Source organism: Pipistrellus kuhlii, unplaced genomic scaffold (genome assembly GCF_014108245.1).
Source record: "Pipistrellus kuhlii isolate mPipKuh1 unplaced genomic scaffold, mPipKuh1.p scaffold_m20_p_5, whole genome shotgun sequence".
NCBI classification, from domain to species: domain Eukaryota; kingdom Metazoa; phylum Chordata; class Mammalia; order Chiroptera; family Vespertilionidae; genus Pipistrellus; species Pipistrellus kuhlii.
This window is the reverse complement of record NW_023425551.1, coordinates 14,248,927-14,275,562: the sequence shown is the minus strand read 5'-3', so window position 1 is coordinate 14,275,562 and position 26,636 is coordinate 14,248,927. Positions and strand designations below refer to the sequence as shown.

Below are 26,636 nucleotides of genomic sequence, written 5' to 3'. Positions count from 1 at the left end.
ATGCTGAAGAGAACTGCAATAAACCCAAATGTTAATGCTGTGAACTTTTATAAGATAAAGTAGAGTCTATATCAAAAAGTGAGTTCACAAAAAATCCATAAATACGGTAGTTTTTGCTACTTAACCCAAGTAAAAATGTCAAGATGTATATGGCAAGAACAACCAATAAGAAAGTACCAATTGCCGAGACCAGTTTGGTTCAGTGGTAGAGCATCTGTCTGCGGACTGAAAGGTCCTAGGTTCGATTACGGTCAAGGGCATGTACCTGGGTTGCGGGCACATCTCCAGTATGGGGTGTGCAAGAGGCAAATGGTCAATGTTTCTCTCTCATCGATGTTTCTAGCTCTCTATCTCTCTCCCTTCCTCTCTGTGAAAAATCAATAAAAAAATATTAAAAAATAGAAAAAAAAGAAAGTACCAATGGACAAACTAAATGTTTCAAGAATAAAATTTAAAAGTACTCATTTAAAATCATACTGGAAATAGTAGAATGCAATGATTTTAAAGAGATAAATAATAAGTATAAGGTTCTCCCTCCTCCCAACTGGTGGGCGGAGTTATGACATTACTGGCATCCATCACGGAGACATCTCCAAGCCATCAATCAGGGAGGGCCAAAGTGTTCTGGAGCCCACCCCTTCCTGTTCTGCCCTGGGTCCCGCCCTCTCCTGTTCCTCCCCTTAAAAGGACCCCCAGACCTGCCACGTGCTGCTGATCCTTCATGTCCAGGTGGCAGCCCAGCTGTGTCCATCCCCCCTCCCAACTCCTTCAATTCTGATTTCTCTACCTCCGTAATGAGTCCCGCTCATTACTGGGGAATAAACTTTACTTTAAAACTCCTTGGTGGTCAGTTTTACAATAAGATTTTTAATAAAATGTAATTTTGTGTCAACATGTAATTCATGTATTGCTAAAACAGAATCTCCACATTATGTTATCAATAGATAAAGGTGCTTTTCAGTGAAACTGAATCCTTTTGGAAACTTGGAAGTTGGCTCCTAATGGAGAAGCCACACATTCCATCTTAATTTTATTGGATGTTTAAAAAACTAATATTACTAAAAAGTTGATTTAAGTTTAAGGGTTGGATTAGCCATTTATATCAATACTATGCTGAGCAAGAAATCATTTATATAATCATATTATAGAGAAGGGAGATAATATGATAAAGTAATGCTAAAATAGCAGCAAGAAGAATGATCAGAGACAAGAAGATTCAGCCAACGTGCCCATTTATTCAATAGCTATTTATTGGGCACCTATTATTTGCCAGTCACCAGTATCCACATAGATGCTGGAAAAGTAATAAAATTTGTAAAGAAATTACCAAGAGCTCTTATATATTTCTACATTTAAGTGGGAAAATAGTAAAGAATTAAAAAATTAAAATTTAAAATAAATACATAATATAAATAGCAAAATGTGAAATTATGACTTTTAATCCAATCAGTAGTGCTAATTTTACTTCAAATATAAAATCTTATTTTATCAAATTTCTCACTATTTTTATATATATTTGACTAAGATATAAAAACTTTTAAAAACTGCAGATATTTAACATGGAATAAACAAGTTTACAATAAACCATTTGTTCTAACAAGTTCTTTAACACCCTAACCTTCATTATGAATCTATATTTGGCAATGCTATTTAAAAGACACAATTTTAGTGTTTAAAAAATATACTTATTTTCTATGTCTTCAGAAATGCTTCTTTTATGTAAAGAATGGAATTCTATTTAATATCTATGAGTAAATAGGACTTTAAAGGTTGTGTTGATATGTAAATATTCAGGCAGGATTTTCATTATGATTACAAGAAAAAAGTTAAATGTGCTTCCTTAGCAAAATCAATTAACCACACTAAAAATGAAGAAATAAGGACTTACACTCTGAAAATCCTTTTGACCAATTTGGATCAATAATAATTTTTGTCAAATCTTCTAGCATGGTGTTTAGTCAATTGCATTTGTAATTGTCCAAAAAAAATTTCTTATCAAAGGCCCACAAGCTACATGATTTATTAAAACAAAAGTACTTAAATTGACTGATGATTAGCATTTAATAAAGCAATAACTCTCTCCAAGACATTTTGAGGAGACATTTAAATAGTCAAGTCAGTATTTCAAATTATTCCTATTCATATATATTAGAGGTTAGTCCTAATTTTAACTTCAAGGTAGGGTTTTTAATTTAATGTTTTTATATTCATCCATTCTAATTGTAGTGACAGCACAATTATTAGCATGTATATATGCCAACATATAATATATTGTATAGTGCAGAGAAGCACTATACAGTATATGTTGTATAAGAATTTAAGTACTCTAGCATTCAGGCAAGGAATTAAGTTGCATGAATGTCTATCTGGAATACAGAGGGCAGGCTCTAAAATAAAAAAAATTTTTAAAAAAGAACTGGGTTTTGACTTTGGTTCTATTGCTTACCAATTGCAAATTTTAAGCAGGTTACTAAATCTCTCTGAAGCAAAATGTCCTCATCTGTTATATCTTTCTAAGAGAGTTGAAAATTCCTTATGATAAATCATGTAAAACATTTTGCCCAGTACCTAGTACAAAATAAATTTCGAAAAGTGTCGTTAGTAACTCCCTAGAGACAAAAATGACTGTTGAATTTCTTGACACTAGTATTCAACATATATTTATATTATAAAAACATAATTTATATAAATAAAGCAGTTCATTCCCTACCTGACTACATATCATGGCTTTTTTGTTGATGATACATTTTAGCAAGCTGAGCAAAACTGTCCAGAATTTAACTTCATATAATGTAATGCTGTCATGTTTCAAGATTCTCAGATTTTATATAGGCACTCTTCACTGCTATTCTTTTCAATAGCATATGGTCTAAAAGTTATATATCTCTCAGAATGTTTCACCCCAGATTATCTCAAGGAAGATTTGAAAATCATGAAAGAAAATCTGAACCATTAACACCTCACACCTATTGGGATGGCAATTATCAACAATAACAACATTGATGATGGAAAAGCTGATCAGCTGAAATGCATTCATAAAGGTAAGAGGCAGTGAGGATGATGATAAAGAAAAAAGGAAAAATTTATTTAAATTGTATGATGGAGAAAATGACATATCTATGCCATATTGCAAGATTTTAGCACAAAAATAGTAAACAGTATGAAGACAGAAGGCTAAATTAAATATTTACTCTGTATCTTGAAGATTATTTATCTTTGTTTCCTAACTTGACTTGTTAAATTAATATAATCATAATGACCCAATGCAGAGAAAAACTGCTCATTAGTATTTGAGCCTGATTTCCTTGGTTGCACTACATTACAAGGCCAATGCTTCTTCATTGTTTCAGCCAATTTGAGATTAATCTATACAACCTCCTGACAACAAACTTGGCTGAAAAGCTACTTTAAACTATTTGTAGGAATAAACAAAACTGAGGTATTTTGACAGGAAATATATTACTTTCAATATTTAGACACAATCTGGCTAATAAGGATGTATGATGTTTTTGTCTGTACAGTTTTATTATAACCTGTTACCTTAATTTGAAAATTATAAAATCAACATTTGCAAGTTAAAGAATAAACTGAAACTCATAGTGGGAGCTTCCAAATTAAATCTCAGTATTTAGAGCCATGCACCTTTTATTTAAATATTCTCTAAGAAACAATACTGCCATTCATTGAAATTGAATATATTTTTGCTGTATGCTGGTATTTCCAATAACTAAGTGGTTTAGTTAGTCTTTTTTGGCAGTCACAGTTGACCACTGGAAGAACAAAATGGGAGAATACACAATATCACACCTACATAATGAAATGCAGCTGTGATTTATGTGTGGAAGCCATTGGATAGTTGTGAAAAACTGCCCACATTCCATCTATTTCAGGCTGTGCTGTTCAGACTTTCCATAACAGAATTTGCATGATATGAAAATGTTATCAGATCTTTTCCCCACAGATTTTGAATAGATCTCTTTCTTTGTATTACTATTTCTGTTTTTCAATAAACAGTTCTCTAATTTATTTCCTGATTTCAAGAACCATCTTCCACAGCTGTCATCTTGACCCTGTAAAATGTTGTTGATCTATATTTTCTTCATTAACTCTCATTAATCAGGACAGAATTAACTCATTATTCATGCGAGATCCTCCCTCCTGCTAACTGGTGGGCGGAGTTATGACATTACTGGCATCTGCCACCAAGACATCCCCAAGACATTGAACCACCAATCAGCGCATGCTGAAATGCCCTGGAGCCCACCCCTTCCTGTTCAGCTTTGGGTCCAACTCTTTCCTGTTCCTCCCTTCAAAAGGCTCCCCCACCCCTCCACATGCTGCTGCTCTCCATCTCCGTCTGTGGAGTCAGCCTCGTTGGGTGCTTTCTCCTCTCCCCCCTCCATTAATTCTGATTTCTCTACCTTCATAATGAGTCCCGCTCGTTACTGGGAAATAAACCTTCCTTTAATATGTCTTCGTGGTCCCTGACTCGTTTCCTGCGCCTCAAACCTTACAATTCAATGCTAAACTCTTTCTATGAATTCATTTTAGTTGTGCTTTAGAAAAAAAAAAAAATCCCCCAAATTTTAAAACAACATACTAAATGAATAGGCCACTTTGTTCATTATGTCAAGAAAATAATGGAGAGTGATAAAAAAAAAAAAAAAAAAAGTGTTTCCTCACCAAAGAACTAGTAGTGATCCTAAAAGCAAATCCAAGATACAATTTCAAAGTGGAAAATAATTACGGCAAAGATGAAGAAGTATTACATCCAATGTAGAAAAAAAGGTGAAGTGATTAAGAAGAACAAATTATTAGTTAAAATAGTCATGGGGATTTGGAGTACAGCAGAGGGAATTTTTTTTTTTTTTAAAGGAGGAGGCACTGTACCTGTTGTAAATCCAGTGTAATGGTCACATAATGGTATTCAATTCCATTCTTAATACTGGGACTCTGCCACCAAGTGTTCTTTCCATCAATAGCATTCGTAATTGGGTGTCTCTCTATTGAATCAGCAGCAGCATGTGAAAGGAGGAGAAAAGATCACATGAAAAATGCATAGCTGTTTCTTTAAAAAATAAAAGTAAAAACTAAGTTAAAACATCATCATATGAAATTCATATATTTTCAACATAATTTATTTAACATCAATGTTTTCATAATACTTTCTACAAAGTAGTGTGAAATGGCTAAATTCTGAGGCTATAAAATAAGAAGCTGCTCAGTACTCTGGCCATCAATTCAAACTGACAAATTTTATAATAACTACAGAAGTTAAGTGTAAATACATAATATTGAAATCTAATTGATGTGTCAATCCTTCAAAGAAACAAAAACTTCACTGTTTGAAGTGGCTCTCGTATGCCATCAACTTTGTTAACAGGAACACAAAATCCTGAATAGTGGCTTCAAGGTACTTGAAGATTTGTCCTTCTGACACATTCATTACTGAGACTCGGGCAATCCAATGTGTGTCTGGTTTTAATATAAAAGGCTGTCAAATCCATCTTACGCGGTTCTTAACTTGCCAACTTTCTACTCCTATTTAAGAGTATAATGAAAGATATTCCAAGCCTCCCAGCCAGCTTTCACCCGTCCCCATGATTCCTAACTCAGTGGAGAAGTCCATACAATCAGAGCAAGCAGGAAGAGGACTGCTCATGAAACTACATCCTGCCAACAAACCATGGATTTCTCTTGTCTTTACTCCGATATGAAGACAGGACCTATGGTGAGGATAAAAGGGAGGTTGAGGAGAGGAAATGAATAAAAGTTGTGGACAATCATTGTCCCTTACCCCCACATGCTGCTCTTACAGTCCTTCCTCCTTAGATTCCTCATCTCCTCCAACTGAGCTCCAGGCATCTCACCACAGCAGCCCTCCTTCCTTTTGGGTTCTATCATTGGTCCTGTCTCAAATCTGTGCCTCTTCTTTCCCAAAAGTTCTGTTCCTCTCCTCCAGCTTGTGCACAGGTCAGACTGGCAGGACTGGAGACTGTGGGATGTTTCTATTTCTATCTCCAGGGCTTAATTAAAGGTACTTAGCATCTCAATCTCTCCTTTAGAAGTCAGCCTATTTTCCCATAGAAACGTAAAGGAAGTGGGATTTACCTTCCTTGCTGCTCTTCTGTTCTTTATGAATGAAAGATGCCTTGGGGTTTCAGTCTCAAGAACTTTTATAACACTAATTCTCTGCAGAGATGTTTCTAATGAATAACCTAACAATAATCTTTTAGATCAGATGTCACAGTAAATATAAAAATGTTTTTAAATGCCTAAAAATGCATATTAAGAAGGTTTTAAAATGTTTAAGTTACCTTGAAACTTAGTGTGATTCCCCACTGTCCTGAAGTGTGTGTACCCCAGACATAAGGACTTGAACTGATACAGAGTGACTTGTGTCAAGATAAACATTTGCCTGAGTGATGGACTCTCCTTATCCCCCTCGCCGTGTTTAAGACTAACATATGTGCATTGACCAAAATCATTGATAGCTCCTAGGCTGCTGCTGCAGTAGGAACAAGCCTTAAATATGGACCTCTGCCAGCCAAAGATGCTCGTCTTGTGGAGAAATTACAAAGGCCTGTCCCTTTGTGGGTCTGACAAGCTACTCCACTCCATGTTCCTCTCTCTTCCTGCCAGATGAATGAAGAAGCTCTCATTTCATGTGGTGTAATTTCTCCAGCAGTTAATTGAATTAATTTGCATATGCTTAAACTTTAAATTAAAGCCTCTGGTCTTTGTTGGTCCTAAGCCTGCCACTCTGGAACTGCTTGTGTAAGAGCAGTCTCTTCGCTAGCAGCTACTTCAGTGTCCCACACCTGCACGGTTCAAATTTATCTCAAGGGATGACTTATATAAACACCCTGGATCCTTTCCCAGGTCCTATTTGGGACATCAGAACACATGTGTTTTTGGGTAAATTCAAGAAAGACTTCATAAAAACGAACAAACCATATCACTAGGAGGAACATGGACTTGGACTCGGGGTGGGCCTACAGTAATCCCACCAGGTGTTCCAAAGACAACATGATGAAAAAGCACCCAGGTTGACATATGAAGAGCTGGAGAATAAGAAGTGAGACAGTCCACCTGGTTCCACCATATAGTACTGAACTGGCATGAACAAGGCACCTAAACTCTGTATGCCATATCTGAGGTAGGAATAACAAAAGTCCATTCATAGCAGTGGTTCCCACATTCTTAATTTTCAGGAAAAAACAAATAAAAAAATGTGTGAGAGAAAGATTTGAGTAATAGATAGATGAGTTCAAGCTCTTTATTTCTCCAGGTTATGATAGCCTCTTGTCTCCTTTACTATCATTTAATATAACATTACTATTGTTTCATAAAATAAAGGACATCTAAAAGCAACAAAAGATTTTTTAAAACCATTATACTAAAATAAAAGATAGTTTTTAAGGTATTCCTTTTTTTCATAGAAAATTTGGAATTTTGTTTTCATTTCCTCATTTTGCCATTGACTAATAAAAATATCTTGGATAGGAACACTCAACTTACAGGGGAGTTAGCTGAGAAACATGACAACTATTGATATTATTAACATTAATATGCATACACATAAAACTAATTATATATGTATTCAAAATGTATACTGTTCTGAATTTCAATTGGAGACAAATTATATTTAACATAAAAATCAAGCCAAATGAAGTCCTTATTGCAATAGAAGTGTAATAGTAAAATCATCTTCAAAAGAAATATTAAATGCTGAATATTCAATAAATATGTAATTTTCAGATTATAAGCACTTTTTTTAGATTATGAACACTTTTATTACATAATAGTTTTATTAATGTAATCTGCTAAAACCTGTTAAACTGAAAACCAAGACTTATATATTTGAGTAACTTATGTTAAAATGAGTTATAGGGCAGGACAAAAACAATTTTTATTGGTAAATTATTTAATTCAACTAAATAGCTATATGGACTTTGTTTTGTATCAGGTCTTTTTACATTAGCAATCCATTGAGATGAGGCACCCAATCTCATTAATGAAAAGTATATTTGCTATATATACTGAATAATTAACGCTAGTTAACTTGCTCTGCTGAAGCTAGAAAAGGTGTCAGTTCTTTATAATAACAAATACGAGAGCATAACTAAATATTAAATAAATGCTCTTGGTGGTGTGAATGAGTGATGTAATTGGCCCATAGGAATCAGAATTCATAAATGAATCATTACTGGCATTTCTTCTGAAGAAAAATATAATAAATAACACAGCAAACATTTCCTCAACATCCTCTTGAATCTTCTACAGACTGTGGGTTTAATGTGTGATAGAAAAACACCCACACAAAACCACATTTCCAAATCAAATTCATGCTCTTAAGTAATTGTGAGAGGAGCTGTCTAATTGGAAATTTTGATATCTGCCACTTCAGGTCAAATTGATATGAGACTTACACAAAAAAGGAAGTCTGGGGGTTGAATGAATAATTAACCATAATCCCCATTATGAAAGTTTAATCATAATTTATTTGCAAAAGCTGATTAATTGTTGGCATACTTCCCTTCTTTGAAAGAGATGGAAACATAACATTCTTAACAGGAATAGCTACACAAGTCAATCCAAAGCTAACAGCATCTAAAATTTGATGAGGAAATCGTTAATAAAGTAAATCTTTCCAATATTTCTTTTTAATTGGGAAGCATATTCTATTAATAGGAGAAAGTTCGAATTTCCTCTCCTTTGTATGGTGATTAAGTAGAGGCTTCCAGATTTATTCTAGCATTTGTGGAATTTTATCATCTGTTGCTCCGACTTTTGCTAAAATATAGTCATGTAGGTAATTGTTAGATTTTTATTCTTGTAGGGTATTCTTTCTAAATGTCCATTTCTAAAACAGGATTTTAAAATGTAATGTAGCTAGGAATTTACAATTAATTGCACAAAGTAAATCTAGACTGTGATAAATTTAAAAATCACTACAAATAAATTAAAATGGGAAATACAAAACATACCTCATCTATACCTGCTTTACTGAAGCAGTTTATTTGCTTTTTTGTCCCAGTTTGAAAATATGGAGTAGACTGCCTAACTATGGATGTCTTCCACTGAAACAAAGAGACCCTGAATATGGAACTTAAAGAGGGAAGTAAAAGCTGTTCTTGGACTAAATTTAGTGAACGCATTTTATTCATTTTCCAACCAAGTCTCCAATCAGTTTTTCCTCCAGCCCTATCTTTGCACTTTCTGTACCCGAAGCTACACTGTGTTCTAGTAAAAAGCCTGCTCAGATTGGCCAGAGTCAGAGAGGCGGTCTATTAAAAAAGAACTGGTGTTGCCTCGGAAGTGGGGGGTAGTCTTATACAGCGAATACAGGCCTAAACCTATGTTTTAACTGTAAAATTAGGGGGTCGTCTTATACGCTGGAAAATACGGTAGTCCATCAGTTGATTTATTTTTTATTTTTTCTTCAATTTTCTTGCTTTTGATATTTTCCCGTGGTTCAAGTTAGATCCTTTGCTCTCACCATGCTATACTGCCAGAAGCCAATTCCATCATGTCATAATTGCAAGTTTCATCAAAAGGTTGATGGAACTTGGGGAGTCAACAAGGGCTAAGTCACAAGTGTTATCACCAGTTGGAATGGCTGAGGGCATTTCCCTCAAACCTAAAAGGGATGTTTGTTTGCTGCCAGACAGCCCAGGGCATCTTAATCTACATGTTATTGCCTCTTACTGGCCAAATACCCAAACAGCCAAAGGCTATTCCCCAATCTGACAATGCTTCTGTACCCAACCCTTTGAAGTGTATTATCTCCATCTTGCCTTAGGAAAAAAAATGTGTTAATAAAAAGCAAGGGTCCTGAGACAAGGAGAACTTGGCTTCTTCAGCTAGGCTACTCTGACTTCCTATGCCTTTCAAAATTATCTTTTGTCTTTGGACTCCTATTTACTCTAAGCACTTTCTCCAGATTGCTGAACCCTTCTTAGTGCTGGAACAAGAACCCCGCACTATAGAGGAATAGCAAACAGATGGGATGTGTTTCATCACTCTTACCCCACACCCTCCCATGACAGTCTACACCACAGAACAGAATCAGAATCATTAAAAAGCAAGGAAGGTTCTGGTGGTTGCCATCTTTGGTTTCTTAACTATTTTTTTTTTTAACATTCCTTCGTATATAAAACCAGCAATTGTAATCTCAACAGTCCAGATATACTGTTTTTAGCATCTCTAAGTTAGTAACAGAGAGGGGACCAGCATTCTTTCTTTAAACCAGCTGCAAGAAAGAATGCTCAATGCCTCCCAACTTTCTTTTGATATAAAAATGTAAATTATAAAGAAAGCTATTTTTCATTTTATATGTTTTACAACTTAAAACAAAAAGAGAAGGAACACTAAGAAAATTTAAAAGTAATATAACTGTGAAGTTTAATCCCATTATAACTCACCTCATTGACATTAAGTATTCACTTTATTATCTTCCCCAATATATATATTTAATGATTCCCCAATGCACATTTCTAAATCAGCCTTCATATCCCACCATTCTCCCCTTCTCCATAAAAATGCTTTACTCTTTAAACTAAATTACTTACAGTTCTCTGACTATATCATACTGTCTTATACCTGCAAGATTCATGTTTGCTTTTTCTTTTATAATACTTTTCTCTTTTTCATCTTACTAACTTTAGTTTTTCAGTGCATGGGTTACTTTCTCCCAGGAATCCCTAGATGCTCCCTTAACACTTGATTTACTTTTCCGTTTCTCCTCTGTTCTCCTTGAAACCCCCAAAGTCAAGGGCTATTTTTGACTTCACATTATGTTTCAATAAAATGCATCACTAATGGCAGGTGTTCAGATGCTTGCCCAATAAATACATGAATGAGTCTGAGATATCAGAGCTGTTCCTAGAGGCCACCAAGGTGGCTTTGCATGGTGCCTGTCCTTATCTGATTCACCTTCATTATCTGATTCCTGCCTCTGTACCAGACTCCTCTCTACCCTCTGCCCTCTGACACGCTCAGTTCTAGCCATTCCTAACTACTGGCCATTCCTAGAGCAAGTAAGGTTTTCTGTCTTACTCTGATTTATCTTCCTAGCATTCCTTCTTCTCTTCCCTCTCTCTCCTTTTTACCTGCTCAGTCCAATCTTGGATCTCAGCATAAATATCACTTTTTCTGACAAGCCATCATTTACACCAAGACTGAAATAGTGACCATTCCTCTTTCCCTCGGGGCCCTATACTCATTCTTTCCTTTGTATCTACCACACTATCTAGTAATAGTCCACTTTTGCCCATTTCTTCATTAGCTGAAGACAGGGATTACACCTTATTCTTTTTGGATCCCCACCACAGTACCTGGCACATAAGTGATCAATGAATGACTAAAGACTAAATTAGCAACCACATCCTCAAATACGATTTTGGAGGTAGTAAACCTAATACCTGCCACAGGTCTTCAGCTAGAAAACCCTGGTCAAAGACTGTTCCTGGTTCTAAAATAAGGAAATCCAATGTTTGTCAAGTGATGGAGAAAGGCTATGAAAAAGCTTAGAGTGAAAAAAAGAAGTTCTAGAAATTTGGGGGACCACAAGCCCTTCAACTTTTAAACTTCTCCTAAAAAAATCTCTCCATTAAAGGTACTGCCAATTGCCAAATAAAACATTAAAATACATACGATTTGGATTGCTGCTGTTTTGATTGCAGATTCGACACTGGGGGTCCCTCACAGGCTGCCCAGGTACATGCTCTACCAATTTGCAATACATTTCGGGTACTTTTTCTCCACATGTTGCATTCGTGGTGATGATAGCATTAGAAGCAAGATTCAAGACAGCAGGAAATAAACCTGAAAGAGATGGACAAATGAAGCTGTGTGGGCCAGAAACAATATGATATGATTTTGCTGCATTTTAAAAATAAAATTAAGATAGGACATTTTTCAGACAGGAAATCAATCAGAAAGAAATTACCAATGATAAATATTTGACTTTAGTACAATACAAATAACATGTGTTATCAAATGCACATTTTTTTCTTTTTGCATCTTTAATATGGAATTTAAAGCAATCTTTTTAATTTATTAACCTCTAATACTTAATTAGAAAGTACTGTCTCTAACACACTCTTTAAAAAAGCTTTTGTTATTATTGGCAAAAACCTCATTGAATAATCCATCTTCCATTTAAGCTATTATCTAGTATAGTGATTTTCATGGTGCGCCATAAGAATTTTTAAAGCATGTATTGCATGACTATTTAGTTAGGGGCAATGACCTCTTTTCCCTTAGATTGTAAAATACATACACACACACACACACACACACACACACACTCATAAATATATGCAAAGACAACACAACAGTTGCCATTTGATGTTAATACCCTGTATAGAACCAAAAATATATAGGTTATATAAGAGTTGCATCTTATTGGTCATGTTGCATAATAAGTTTCTGTCTGGTTGGTTAATTCTTGGCATCATATATCCTTATTACAAGAATAGGCACCTAATTTTTTAAAAAGCCACATTGAGCAAAAAAGAGAAGGTAATTGCTATTATTATTTTTTAACCAATCAAAATAATGGCTATTATTTTTGTCAGATCAGCAAAAATTACATATTTTTGGTGTGCTGCAGACTTTTAGTAATGAGTTAATGTGTGCCATGAGATGAAAATGGTTGAAAGTGCTGATCTAGTAGTGAACTGTAACCATATGTAAAGATTTTATACAACCATGTGTCTGTTTTTCATGGTCAATTTTTATGCTCCAATTATCATTTAATGTAAATAGTTACTGTAACTTCTTTATATCCAAACTGGGAAAGATAGAGAATGATTAAAGATTTTGGAAAACCATTCTTTGCTGCCTTCTGTACTACATAGCATCATTATACAGCAGTATCTTGCCAGAAACAAGCAATCATCGTCATCCATGATCATACACCAGAAGTCATTTTTAGATAAAATGAAAGTGTTTGGCTTCCTTAGAAACAATCTGAGAGCCCCATTCAGTTCAGGGATGGGAGGCTTTTCAAGCCATATGAGAAGCCACTTAGGCCCTTTATTTTCTGTGAATTACTGTCAATTCTACTTCCTACATGTCTAGTATTTGTATTTGACAGACTTCTTTTCAATAGTAACGTCACTCATCATAAATCACTGTTGAACTGAAAGACTTATCTTGGAGCATTTGCGATTACAGATCATTTGACCCACGTTATGTGAGGAACATGCTAACCTTTTAGGAAGTTTCTGTTCTATGCACATGCCAAGTTGGTCTATATCAGTTCAACTTCTGACAAAAAAGCCCTTTCCTGACTAAAACTCATGTCCTGATGTTTTACTGAGAAAGCTAGAGTTTTTTAATTCATAAAGTGTTTTCTGTATTATCTTCAAAACTAAGCACATGATAAGTGCAGAGTAACCACTCATTCCTATATAATAAAAGGGTAATATGCAAATTGGCCAAAAGGTAGAACCACCGGTCACTATGACACACATTGACTACCAGCGGGCAGACGCTCAATGCAGGAGCTGCCCTGATGGTCAGTGTGCTCCCACAGAGGGAGCACCACTCAGCTAGAAGCCAGGCTCAAGGCTGGCAAGTGCAGCAGCAGTGACGGGAGCCCCTCCTGCCTTCGTGGCAGTGCTTAAGATATCTGACTATGCTAAACTGTCAGTTGGACATCTCTCAAGGACTCCCAGACTTTAAGAGGGCACAGGCCAGGCTAAGGGACCCCATCGAGTGCATGAATCTCATGCACCAGGCCTCCAGTATATTTATAAAATAAATGAATTATAAATACTGGCCTCATAAATATTTTTTTCTGCATTTTCTGAATAATAATCATATTAAAAATAATAATAATGCCCAGCCGGTATGGCTCAGTGGTTGAGTGTCAACCTATGAATAAAGAGATCATGGATTGAATCCGTCAGGGCGCATGGTGGGGTTCATGCTGGATCTAGAGCGGGGGCATTCAGGAGGCAGCCAACCAATGTCCTTTCTCTTCTCATCATTGATATTTCTATCTCTCCCTTTCCTTTCTTCTCTGAAATAAATAAAAATATATATTTTTAAAAATAGCAGTAATAATAATAGTATCCAGCATTAATTAATGTCATAATGTTCCCCGTACTATTCTGTCAGGGACTGTTCTAATACTCTACATCTACATGGATTAATTTGCTATACACAACATATATATATAAGATTCACACTATTATCATCGTTATTTTGTTAAAAAGTTCATCAGCTTGCCAAGATGACAATTGGCAAGCAGCAGAGCTGTGATTTAAGGTCAAGCAATCTGGCTCCAGAGTCTGTCTTCTTAATCATTACACTACATGGTTTCTACAAATACCATATGAAATAGATGTAAATCTATGCCACTTTGTGGTCATGGCTACCCTTAGAATTTAATTGAAAGAAACAATAGTATATCAATAGGCCTGGCCAGGTAGCTTAGTTCGTTGGAGTGTCATCTCTTACACCAAAAATGTATTTCTGGTCAGGGCACATACCTAGGTTGCAAATTCCATGCCCTGTTGGGAAGCAACTGATTAATGTTTCCCTTTTACATTGATGTTTCTCTCTCTCTCTCTCTCTCTCTCTCTCTCTCTCTCTCTCTCTCTCTCTCTCTCCTCTCTCTCTCTCTCTCTCTCTCTCTCTCTCTCTCTCTCTCTCTCTCTCTCATATCTACACACACACACACACACACACACACACACACACACCTCACTGCCTATTTGTCACTGTTAGTAATTTGTGTAGCTGGGATTTATTCTAGGTTTATAAAATTTTAATATATAGTGTAAAAAAGAAAAAAACATTGGTAGAAAGAAGAATGAGATACGCTGGGAATCCTATTGTTAAAAGGCAAAAACTTTAGCTCCCATCTTGCTGGCATGTGGAATCAGTGTGAGTAGTTCAGCCTCTTCAAACAAAACAAACTTCCTTACACAAACACTGTTTCAGGCAGGAGCTAATATTTCTCACCCTGTACCAGGACACTGTCAGTTTTGCTCTATGATCTTTGTCTCCCCACTCAACTCTGACTAGTCTAGTCCTAACCTTGACCCTGACCTTGGAATCTGCTTTGTAGGTGTGGGTAAGAGCCTCTATGCCCTGCTTTAATGCAGGCCTGTTGGATCTGATGTGACTTGAACAAGCCTGTACTTTCTTAGATTGAGTAATCATGGGAGGGGACAAAAAGTAGGAAATCAATGGATGGTGAAAATGACCTTATTTTATATTGTATGTCCCACAAACATAGAATTGATTGACATCCTGGTTTCCCCACAGAATTAGATAAATAAAATGTGAGCAAGGTGACAGAGTTATAAAGGAATTACAGGCATGGAAGTAACATTGATTCAAAGCTATTTCATACTCATTAATAATATGGTATAATCTGAAAGTAACCCCACAGGGCAGGTTTTATTAGTCCCATTTTACAAATGAAGAAAGGGCAGCTGAGAAGACAAACAAAATGCATAAAAGTTATGAATTAGATTGATAACTAAAATTTGAGCTCAGCTCTTTAACTCAGATTTATTCTTAGTAAGCATGAAGAAGTAGATGCCAAAACTTAATTCTCAGTGAAACTTATTAGTTTAAATATTTCATAAAAGAAATACTCAGTCCCCACCCATTTGTTGCTTTATTGAGTTCTTGACTCATAAACTAAAAACATTACCAATATTTACTTTTCTAAGTCTTTCCATTGATTTGTTTCTGTTATGCTTATTGATCATGTATTTAAAAATAACCTTTTCTTAATTTAATTGCCTTGCTTGGTGATCAGAAAACAGTTACTTATTGAAATTTCATCAGCTATTTTGCTGTTTATTTTTAAAAATCAGTAACATGTATTGGTCAGGGAAGGGCCCCAATTAGGTGCTAATGACCAATTTGAAGAGTTAGTCAATATCTGAGTTTTTATTGGATCTTCAGCAGGGTATATTATCGATTGCAGCCCATTTTCATTATATTTTAGATCTATTAGGCTGTGCCTATTTATTCACTTTCAAAAGCAGCAGAGCAATACTTATTGCCATATGCAATTTGGGTTATTTGGTTAAGATTATAAAAACATTACAAGTGTAAAAGAATTACAAATAGCTCGAGAACCTTTATAGAGTATTGATTTACAGCCTCTTAATTCAACTTGAGGTCATGTAATGATAATAACATAAAAGTCAGTCATCATTATCCATACAATTATAATTGACTTTTTTTTTTCCTGAATAGTACCTAGACTAAATAAACTGTTAGATTTGAGGCTTAAAGAATAAAATCTAAAGAAAGCATAAATAATATTTATTTTCCATGTTATACATTTTTATTAAAGATTAATAAAATATGTACACTATGTAGATAATAATATAGTTGTTTCTATAATATGTAGTATATATTTAGTAAATAGACGATCTACAAAAAGGCTAAGTCTACATAATGTAAAAAGTGAAAATTTTGCTACAATACAGCAAACATTTTAGAAATTCAGCACATTTTTATTGTTTTTATTTGGATGTCTTTATTCTATATAAGCTTGCTCAAATACTGTAGTATATCTATACAAGTTTTTGTGATTTCAATGATCTTCATTTTCAAAACCCCACAATCTGACAAATGACAGAAGCATTTTTAAAACTGCATATGAAGGTTCTACTTTTAGTAATTGTAGAGTAGCTTTTATTGGACCAGACCTCTCACTGGTAACAGCTATAAAATATTAACAAAATATATTTGTTAAAAATCCAAATAGCTGAAGACATTGAAGACCAACCCAAAGAAGATAAGCCAGAGGAATGTGTATGCTTAAAAGAATGAAGGTAGTGGAAGTGCTCCAGACTGCACCGTGCAAAGTGGCTAAAAACTCAAATAGAATCCCCCAGTTTTAGTTTCTTAAAGAAACATGTCTTGAAGAACCGGAAAACAGAACTAAGAGCAACCACAGCTGCTATAAAATGAGGAAACAATACTGTGAGAAACAAAGCCACAGAAAGGGAGCCTCAAAATATTTGTACAAACTCTTCCCAAACCCCTCCCAGAGCCAGACCTACATATGCCCTAGGCAGATTCCAAGTACCCAAGTTGGTGATAAAACAGAGATCATGGTTAATGTATTCCACAGGAAAGACAATAGTTTGGAGTTGGAATTCAGATAAGTTAATCAACTGATGTAACACAAAAATGAAAGATGGCTAACTATTTTTCAGAAGAACATAACAGAATCCCAAGTTTCTGCAATATATCATTCACAACATCCATAATGCAATAGAAAAAAATACTATACATACAAAAGAAACAATAAAATGCCACCCATATTTAGGAGAGAGGCAGTGCCTAGAGATCAACATTAATATCACCCAGATTTTGGAACTAGCACAGAAATATTTTAAGCAGCTTTTATAACTATGATCCAGGATAACTCAAAATATATTTATAATAAAAAGACAAATAGGAAATCTCAGCAGAGGAATACAAGGTACAAAAAATGTACTGCATGTGATTAATAGAAAATTAGAGTTAGCAGATGTGTAAATTACTATGAATATAAATCATTCAGCTTTTCTTCTATGTTCTCTAAATACATATTAATGTTCAACAAAAAATATGTATGACATTGTTTTGGTGGCGGGAGCAATGTATGTTGATTGAATACATATGGCAATTGTAACAAAAGAAAGGAGGGTGGCTAGATTATATATAATATATATTATATATATATATATATATATATATATATATATTATATATAATTTACAAGGTTCTTATGCTTTAAGTGGTACAATATTGAAAAGAGTGACAACATCAAATGTTTAAAAGTTTGTGGAGCAACTAAAACTCTACTTCTTTATTCTTAGGTGTGCAAATTAACATAACCAATTTAGAAAACAGGCATTTTTAAATAAATTTAAACTGAGACCTACCTCAGGACCCCAAAATCCCATTCTAAGGTAACTATCCAATAGAAACAACAGTATATGGCATTACAGTGTTCATAAAAACTTCTCTCATAATAAGTCAAATATGAAAATAGCCCACGTTTCCTTCAACAGAAGAACTGACACAGAAACTATGATGTATTCAACAATGGAACACTACTGAACACTAAAATGAATCAAACTACTGATACATGCAACAACAAGATGACTCCTAAAAGCGTGATGCTAAATAATATTTTACAAAAATGAATGCATATTCTATTACTCACTTATATAACTTTTAGAACAAGCAAACCTAATCCATTGGGAATATAATGGGGGGGAATAGTTTACTTAAGGGTAGAGATTGATTAAGAAGAGGCATAAAGAAAATTTCTAGGATGATGCTAATATTCCAATAGGAGTTTATGTAATACAAATATACTCATTTTTAAAACTTGAATGTTACACTCAATGAGTAAATGCTACACTCAGTATGGACTTGAGTATTTCATTGTAGGCAAATTTTACCATAAAAAAATAAAAGGAAAACCATTATTGAACTCTACTTAATGATATGATGAGGTGCTTAGGCATGAAGTTTTCAATAAATCAAAGTTTAAGATAGATTTAAGGGTAGTTTCCTACAGATGTTTATATATCTGATAAAGCAAATATGGCAAGATGTTAATTTTTAAATATAGGTGATAAGTATATGGGCATTTATTATATGATTCAACATTCTCTATGCAGGAACTTTATAAATATTTTTTTTTTAGAGAAGAGAGAGGGATAGAGAGATAGAAACATTAATGATGAGAATCACTGATTAGCTACCGCATGCATGCCCCACACTAGAGATCAAGCTAGCAACCCGAGCATGTGCCCTGACCAGGAATCAAACCATTAACTCCTGGCTCAGAAGTCGACACTCAACCAGTGAGCCACTCCAGAACATTTTAAAATAAAATTTGGCAAATAATCTACAGAAATATTACACATATATGTATAGGTATAAATCTGTTGTATGGGTATATACACACATGTGCATATATATGGGCATACATGTAAATTATCTCATTCTTTGGCTTTCATAAATTACCAATATCAGTAGCAATAACATATTAAATTCACATTTCTTAAATCAAATGTGAAAAAGTTCTACCAAAACCCCCCCGCCCATCTTTTCAATCCCATTCACAGTCAGAAGAAGGAGGCATAATAAAGCACTGGGTAAGCAGGCCAGAAATCAGCAGGCGGTTCTATTTTCCTGATACAGCTTTCCAGTCCATTTTTTTGTAAAAATGGAGAACTTTGACTAGAGTCATATTTAATACATAAGGGTTGTCTTTTGAAGAACTACAAGTGAGTCAGAGAGAACCGTGTCTAACCTAAGAGTAAGTGATCTGCTGTGTGCAGGGTTCCTTGGGCTTTCGGCAATGATTCTCAAGGTGATGAACTCGGAGGTGGTTGTCTGACAGCACAAAGAATGCAGTTCAAAGAAGCACGGCTACAATTTTACAAATAAAGAAAATAATCCCCGGAACCTAAATGGCACAGTGACACTTCTGCAGATTTCCCCAATGGATCCTAGAATCACTGGGAGGGGGGAAGTGATCTCCTGGCTTCCACACGCGGCTTATAAATCAGCTCCTCTTGTGAATCATAATGTCTCTTTTTAAGTCCAAAGCACCCACCACATGCTCATGTCCACTATTGTCTGGCTTCATGAAGACCAACAACAAAAATATTGGTAACTGATTCACTGCCAGCCTTACCCCCTAAATTTCTGCAACTCTTACTAAACAGGTGAATATAACCCAGCATTAAAAATTGTTATTCCACAAAAACTAGAAAAGGTAAAGGGTATTTTTATGTCTTTTTTCACCATCCTAAGATTTCTGCTTCCTAACTTTTAATCTCTAGCTTAACATTATCTATCTATCTATCTATCTATCTATCTATCTATCTATCTATCTATCGTCTATCATCTATTGTATCTATCTATCTATCCTTTTATATAAGGATGTCCTATTCTAATTTACCTCTACTGCAAAGACATCCTACCTAGTTTTACCTGCATGAATCCACTTCTGTTCATCTTTCCCACTGCCAGAGAAATTATGTTCTTAGAAATTAAATTTGATCATGTCACTTTCTTGTTTAAACACCTCTGTGCACTCGCTGTTGCCTATAACATAACAGCCAAACTCCTCAATAATCTAAACATTTATAATCAGGCCCTCCATCTACCTCTCTAAACTCATCTAATTCCAACATCTTTCATGTTGTCTTACATATTCAGTGTAAATATCTTACTCTTTACAAACATACCAGATGCTTGAAAGTTTGTGTGTTTTTTTTTTGTCATAATATTATCTTGTGCATTCTATAGAATGTTTCTCTTCCTTTTTTTTTTTTTTTTCCAAACATGGTCATCGACTCATCTTTCATGACCCAGCTCAAATTCTTCCTGCTCTGTGAAGCTCTCTGACTTTGCTACACAGAATTGGTTGTTTCCCTCTTGGTGTCTACACAGTACTTAGTTGATATTTTATTATAATTCTCATCACACAGAAACTTCAATACATCTAATCTATAACATTAATGAGTATAAAGATAATACCAGCTAACATCTAATAGCACTGAAATTTAACTTTATTGAATAAGAGTAAATACATGCATTTGTGTAATCTTTCTACAAAGAAATCTGGCACATAAAAGCCATTAAACTAATTTAGTGAAAATGTAGAGCTCTGTTTTGGTACTATAGATCAGTGAAATTATTTAAAAAAAAAAAACAAAAAAAAAAACACACCAACTAAACTGTTTGAAAAATGTAGTAGAGCTTTACCACTTCCTGGCAGTCCAGACATCCCGCCTCCATTTCTATCACTGGGTAATTGGCCTTGTATGGAGCACTGAGGGTATTCAGTACCCTACCTCCTAACCAAAGAAATAGAGGTAAAGAGAACTTTCTCCTCCGCTCCCTTTTGCATGGTGAGCATGTACACCTGACTTTGCTGTAGACTCAGAATGTTGGGTACTTGAAGTACAAGATTGGGGAGATAAGGAAACTAAGATCATGCTAGTGAAAGATAACTAGCACCAGCTGGGGTGGGAGAGAGAGGGGACAGCAATGTCTGCAAAGGAGCCCTGACTAGCTTATTCAGACAGTGAAACCTAGGAATGGCCTTGTGGTCTGTCATGTCCTGAGCCTGGTTTTCAAATCTTTCCACTGATTCTCAAAGTTATGTGATATACTTTAAATATATTTCTTCCATTGGTGATTTCTGTTGCTTGGAATCAATTAGCCAAATGGATATAAAGATCATACCACTATATCCACAAAGCCACACACACACACACACACACACCCAGAGCTACACAGTGAAGAGAGGAAGATTGAGAAGGCAACATTATTATAATTGACTAAAGAATAAATATGTATACAGTTGCTTCTTTTATACATATTGAGGGTAAAATGTGAAGGTACAATAGTAGTAGCAACAATCACAACTTCTTATATGAAGACCCAATGCCTACACAATGATCATGATCAGAAGTGGCCACAGTGTCACTTTAAAAATTATGTTCCTCTTTAGTGATTGTTTCCCTATAGTTGAGTTTTTGTTTCACTGGACTTTTTATTTTGATTACCTTTAACTGTAAATCACTATTTTTAAAATGACCATGATTTAACTCATGTATTTAAAGAAAATATTTTAATGTAGTCTGGCAAGAAGAATTTATAAATATATTTTCTTATTTTCATCTATTTACATATTAAACTAAATGAACATTGTGGAGTATCTGTCTTCATTGTCTGTGCCTAGTATATTATAATATTTTTTATTCATTGTCATAGATAATTATATATGTCTACATATATTGGTATACACAATATACTTATTATAATATCACAAATAATGTTTCTGGTTAATATCTATCATCCAGCATGCAAAGACCCTCATTCATAGAATTAATAACAGATCATACTGAAGACTTGCTATGGGAAAGGCATCAGCCAATAACACAATTTTCTTTAGTATATGTGGTTTTAATAACTTTTAAAAATCATATCTATTGTTCACAATACACTACACTTCTCCCTCACTCTCAGTTTTTTATTTCTCTCTCTCTCTCTCTTCTTCTGTCATCCTAGTTTTGGTACACAATATTTCTCCTGCTTGTTCATGCCAAGCAGCTATCACCTCTCAAAAGAATGAGAAAACTGTCTGAATGTTTCTAACTTTCCATTTCAGCATTCTCTGTCTGTGGAGCATTAAAAAAAAAAAAAAAAAAAAAAAAAAAAAAAAAAAAAAAAAAAAAATCATGCAAGCAAACAGAGCTGTTTGCACGTTCTTCAGTATTTGAAAGACAAAAGAGAACCTGCCAATTTAAAATGGTCTAAGACACATCAAGAAAGAAAAGGAGATACTTGTCTGTTGAAATTCTGAGCTATGTGGGTGTGTAGGCACAACACATCCGCATAAAACAAAAACGGGACAAAACAAAATGTTGCTGCCTAGACTCATTCCCAGCTGTGCACTGCAGGAAGTCACTCCGTGCTCTTGATCCATGATGCAGACGAAGAGTTTTATAGAACTAGAAAATCAGTCCAATTTGAACTAATAGCCGTCCAGACACAACAATGATTGTAAGCTGGAAAAAAAAAAAATGTTGGATCCAGTTGTTCAGAAGCAAAAAGAAATAATAACAAAAAGCTACAAGAAGAGCACATATTCTGCTCCTAACTCCTGTTTATAGGCCTTTCAAACTTGTCTCCTACTGTTGCCTCTTTCTGCCCTTTTCAAGTTCCAAAATAAAAGGGTATTTTTTGGGGGTGGGGGGGAAGGGGTGAAGTTTATGGGTAGTTTGGTCTCCTTTCTTCTTTTATAATCGGAAAAAGTGGTCTTCTGTGGAACTAGTTTTTAAAATACTTTGTTCTTTCCAAACAGATTAAGATGAATACTTAGGTATTTTTTATTATGATCAGAAACAAACCAGATGTAACCATACTTCAATGGATCTTAATCGGGGTTTGCCTATAGAATGTCAATACTTATTCTACATAGCAGACATTCTGACTAAAATTAGGACTATGAGGACCACTGTGAACTCAAATGGCATCGTAGCCACTTGCTCAGTCAAGTAATGTACGATTTTATTTAATTCCTGACAAAGGACATCATTGATCTTATTACAACAGGATTACATTATAAATTTGCAGTGACCTAAAACTTAAACACACATAAGAAAATAAGTGCAAAAAAAAAAAAATAAGTGCCATTATAACCCATATTTCTGGTACCAGAAGAGCATAATAGTGCATCTCTACAGCAGTGAATTAAAGGTAGGCATTTGTACTCAAAATTCCTCCAAATATTTTTTTGAAAGCAACTCTCACCACCCGATGTTTGCTAAATTGAAGTTGACCATGCTACCTCTCACAAAGGATAGGAAGAACAATAGATACTTTTGAAAAACAATACAAAAACAAACAAGTTTTGCAAAAACATCATCTCTATTGCTAGACTGAATAGATTATTCATCTAATTTCAGATGCACTCCCGGAATACAGGTCCCCACTACTCTCACTTCCATTATTTCTATTATCTGATGGGCACCACTCTAGTCACATTTTCTTTTTTCTTTTTTTTAAAATATATTTTATTGATTTTGTACAGAGAGGAAGGGAGAGAGATAGAGAGCTAGAAACATCGATGAGAGAGAGTCATCGATCAGCTGCCTTCTTGCACACCCCCCACTGGGGATATACCCACAACCAAAGTACATGCTCTTGACTGGAATTGAACCCGGGTCCCTTCAGTCCCCAAGCCGACTCTTTATCCACTGAGCCAAGCCAGTTTCAGCAACATTTTTGATCCTTATAATAATTTTCTTGGAACTCTTATCCATTATCCATTTAAAATTAGAATAGTCAAACTGCTTTTTATAATTTTTTATGTACCACAGATAAAACAATTTTGAGGCATCCTAAAGGTTTTCAATACCATATGAGCCCTTATTTAAAATGCTCTAACATCAGAATACCCAGAAGATGCATTGAGAGGGTGGCAGTAGGGGAGAAATAGACTGCTTCCAAGCTTCTCCACCCTCACATCATCAATATCAGCAGAACATATGTTCAATATCTGCTCTCTTCTGCCTGGCTTCCAACACTCAGCCTATAAGCTAGATGTGTCTCTGGCAGGTCTGCCTGAAAACTCAAAATGAGAAGTAAAAAAGGCAAAGGGAGAGAAAATGCAAAACACATTTTTTTAAGTCACTGAAAATAAAATCATAGTCTTAATTAGGCAATTACTCTACAACAGAGTTGTTTGTAATATAGGAATACATTGAAAACGTCGTGTCTGCTCACAATCGAAAATATGAAAATAAACCTGTAATAAATCTCTAAGCTAATTGCTATGCAAGGAGCATGAGTTTCTATTTACATCCCTCAAATAAAAATATCAGAAGGGGCCCATGTAAGCTCTGGTGCATGCAATGGCAGCAGAAAAGACACTGTCCCCAGGGGCCCCTGCACTTTAAGGACTGCTAGACACTTTCTTATCTCCGATGATGAAACACACACAGAACAACAAGGACAACAACAACAATGCTTTACATTGTGTTTCCCCTGGTTTAAAAGGCCTAGACAAAAGGGAAAAGGGAAGTTATATTCATTAACTTGCTCTTTTTCATTTGCTTTTATCAGTTAGATTTAGAGTTCCTTGGGGCATAATCTCAGATCCTTTTCTCATTTCATTCTCCTCCCCTGATAATCTCTTGCACTTTTAAAACCATTTACAATACATACCATCTGCATAGGCAACAATTCCCAAATTATATCACCAGGCCAGATAGCTTTCAGAAGCTCCAGGCTTACTTATCCAAAGGCTGGGTTGACACCTCCATTTAGATGTCTCTTGAGCATCTCAAACTTAATCTACCCAAAACAGAGCTAATGATTTCCAGGTTCCAGAACCACGGTCATTCTCCCATCTCACCCCACTCCACCCCCAAACTACTCCTAAGTTCTTTCTGGCTCAACACATTCTACTTTACCCACAAAGGATCCCCTACAGAAAACAAGGAGTCTTTGCGGATGCCAGTCTATCACTAAATACTATTCTAACTCCAAAATTATTTTGTAATAATTTTGTCCATCTGTTTCTCTCCAGCACCACAGCCAAAACTTGGGGCCACATTACAAGCATTTAACATCTGGACTCTGCAATAGCATACTAAACAGACTCCTGATTGCCCTTTGCCTTTCTTCAGTCCATTTTTAACAACATGGGTTTTCTTATGATGTAAATCTGATCAGGTCACTCCTATTAAAATCTTTGACTGGATTATAATTGCATCTGGGTTAAAATTCAGAATTATTATCCTGGTTGACAATATCCTCTCATCACATTCAAAGACTACTGCTATTGAACTATTTCTAGAACAAGGTTCTTCCTTTTTCTTCCTCAGGACATTGCCTAAAATCCCTGCTCCTTAACTTTCCTCCTCTCTTCCTACCTTCACATCTTTCACAAATGTTTCTTCATTATATCATATTTCATCTCAGATCTTCCCTAACCCTTTCTAAATAGTCCCCCATCACAATCCCTAATTATGCCTCAGTTTCTTGTGTATCACTGATTGCAATGCACAATCCTATATAATAAAAGGCTAATATGCAAATCGACCAAATGGTGAACTACCGGTCCCTATGAAGCACACTGACCACTAGGGTGCAGACGCTCAACCCACGAGCTGCCCCATGGTGATCAGTGCACTCCCACAGGGGGAGTGCCACTCAGCCAGAAGCTGGTTTCATGGCTGGTGAGTACAATGTAGGTGACAGGAGCCTTTCCCGCCTCTATGGCAGGCAAACATCCCCCGAGAGCTCCCGGACTATGAGAGGGTGCAGGCCAGGCTGAGGGAACCTCCCACCCAAGTGTACAAATTTCATGCATTGGGCTTCTAGTTTTGTATAATGATCATGTGTCCAAGTCTATGTTCCTTGCTGGAATAGGAACTCCATGGATGTTCTATTAATTTTGGATTCCACTGTACTCTCAGAGCCTTGCCAGGGCTAACCACATAAAGGTGCTTAAAAATATTCTCCAATGAGAAATTCATTTTAGAATTCAGTACATAAATTGTGTGCCTGTTTGGAAGAAGTGGAAAACCTCCTTTTGTTAAAATATGAAAAAAAAATACATACAAAAAACCCACAGATATATTTATTTGATGTTTTAGTGGCTTGAGAAACAAAGATAATATTAGCATTAATGACTAAAACCAATATTTTCTTAAAACTATTGTTAATTGTCTTCTTAAGCCCAAATCCCTACCCTCTGAGTAGTTTCTCATCTTCTGTTTTGGAAAATATATAAAAATGTCTTCTGTGTTTTGTTGTGAGTCACTTTGAATTCTCTCTGTGATTAAGTTGGTTTGGTTGATAAATCAAACATTAGATGTATTTGGATGGATTTCCTAATACACACTTCTCTCCCAGAAGACCCCTCAAAAAATAAAACATTGGAAGATATAAATGTATGGTTCTAATAAAATGTTAAAGTCATCCTCACCGCTGGGCTGCTTCAGGAACTTTTATATCCATTATTACTTTCAAATTGTACCAGGTCTTAGCCTGATCCACAGAGTGAAGACTTAGAATGAGAGATACATAAAAAAGAATACTCCACAGCTGACTCA

General features: G+C 35.3%; 1 protein-coding gene across 6 annotated transcripts in view; it reads right to left on the bottom strand.

The window, feature by feature from the left end:
- Positions 1-26,636, bottom strand: part of LAMA2 (laminin subunit alpha 2) — a 453,474-nt gene that overhangs the window by 337,244 nt on the left and 89,594 nt on the right. For all 6 annotated transcript variants that reach the window (XM_036413664.2, XM_036413665.2, XM_045573302.1 and 3 more), the window contains exons 2-3: positions 11,659-11,829; positions 4,891-5,003 (exon numbers count right to left, since the gene is read on the bottom strand). In XM_036413664.2, the coding sequence (XP_036269557.1) occupies positions 4,891-5,003; positions 11,659-11,829 (284 nt within the window). The remainder of the gene's footprint in view (positions 1-4,890; positions 5,004-11,658; positions 11,830-26,636) is intronic.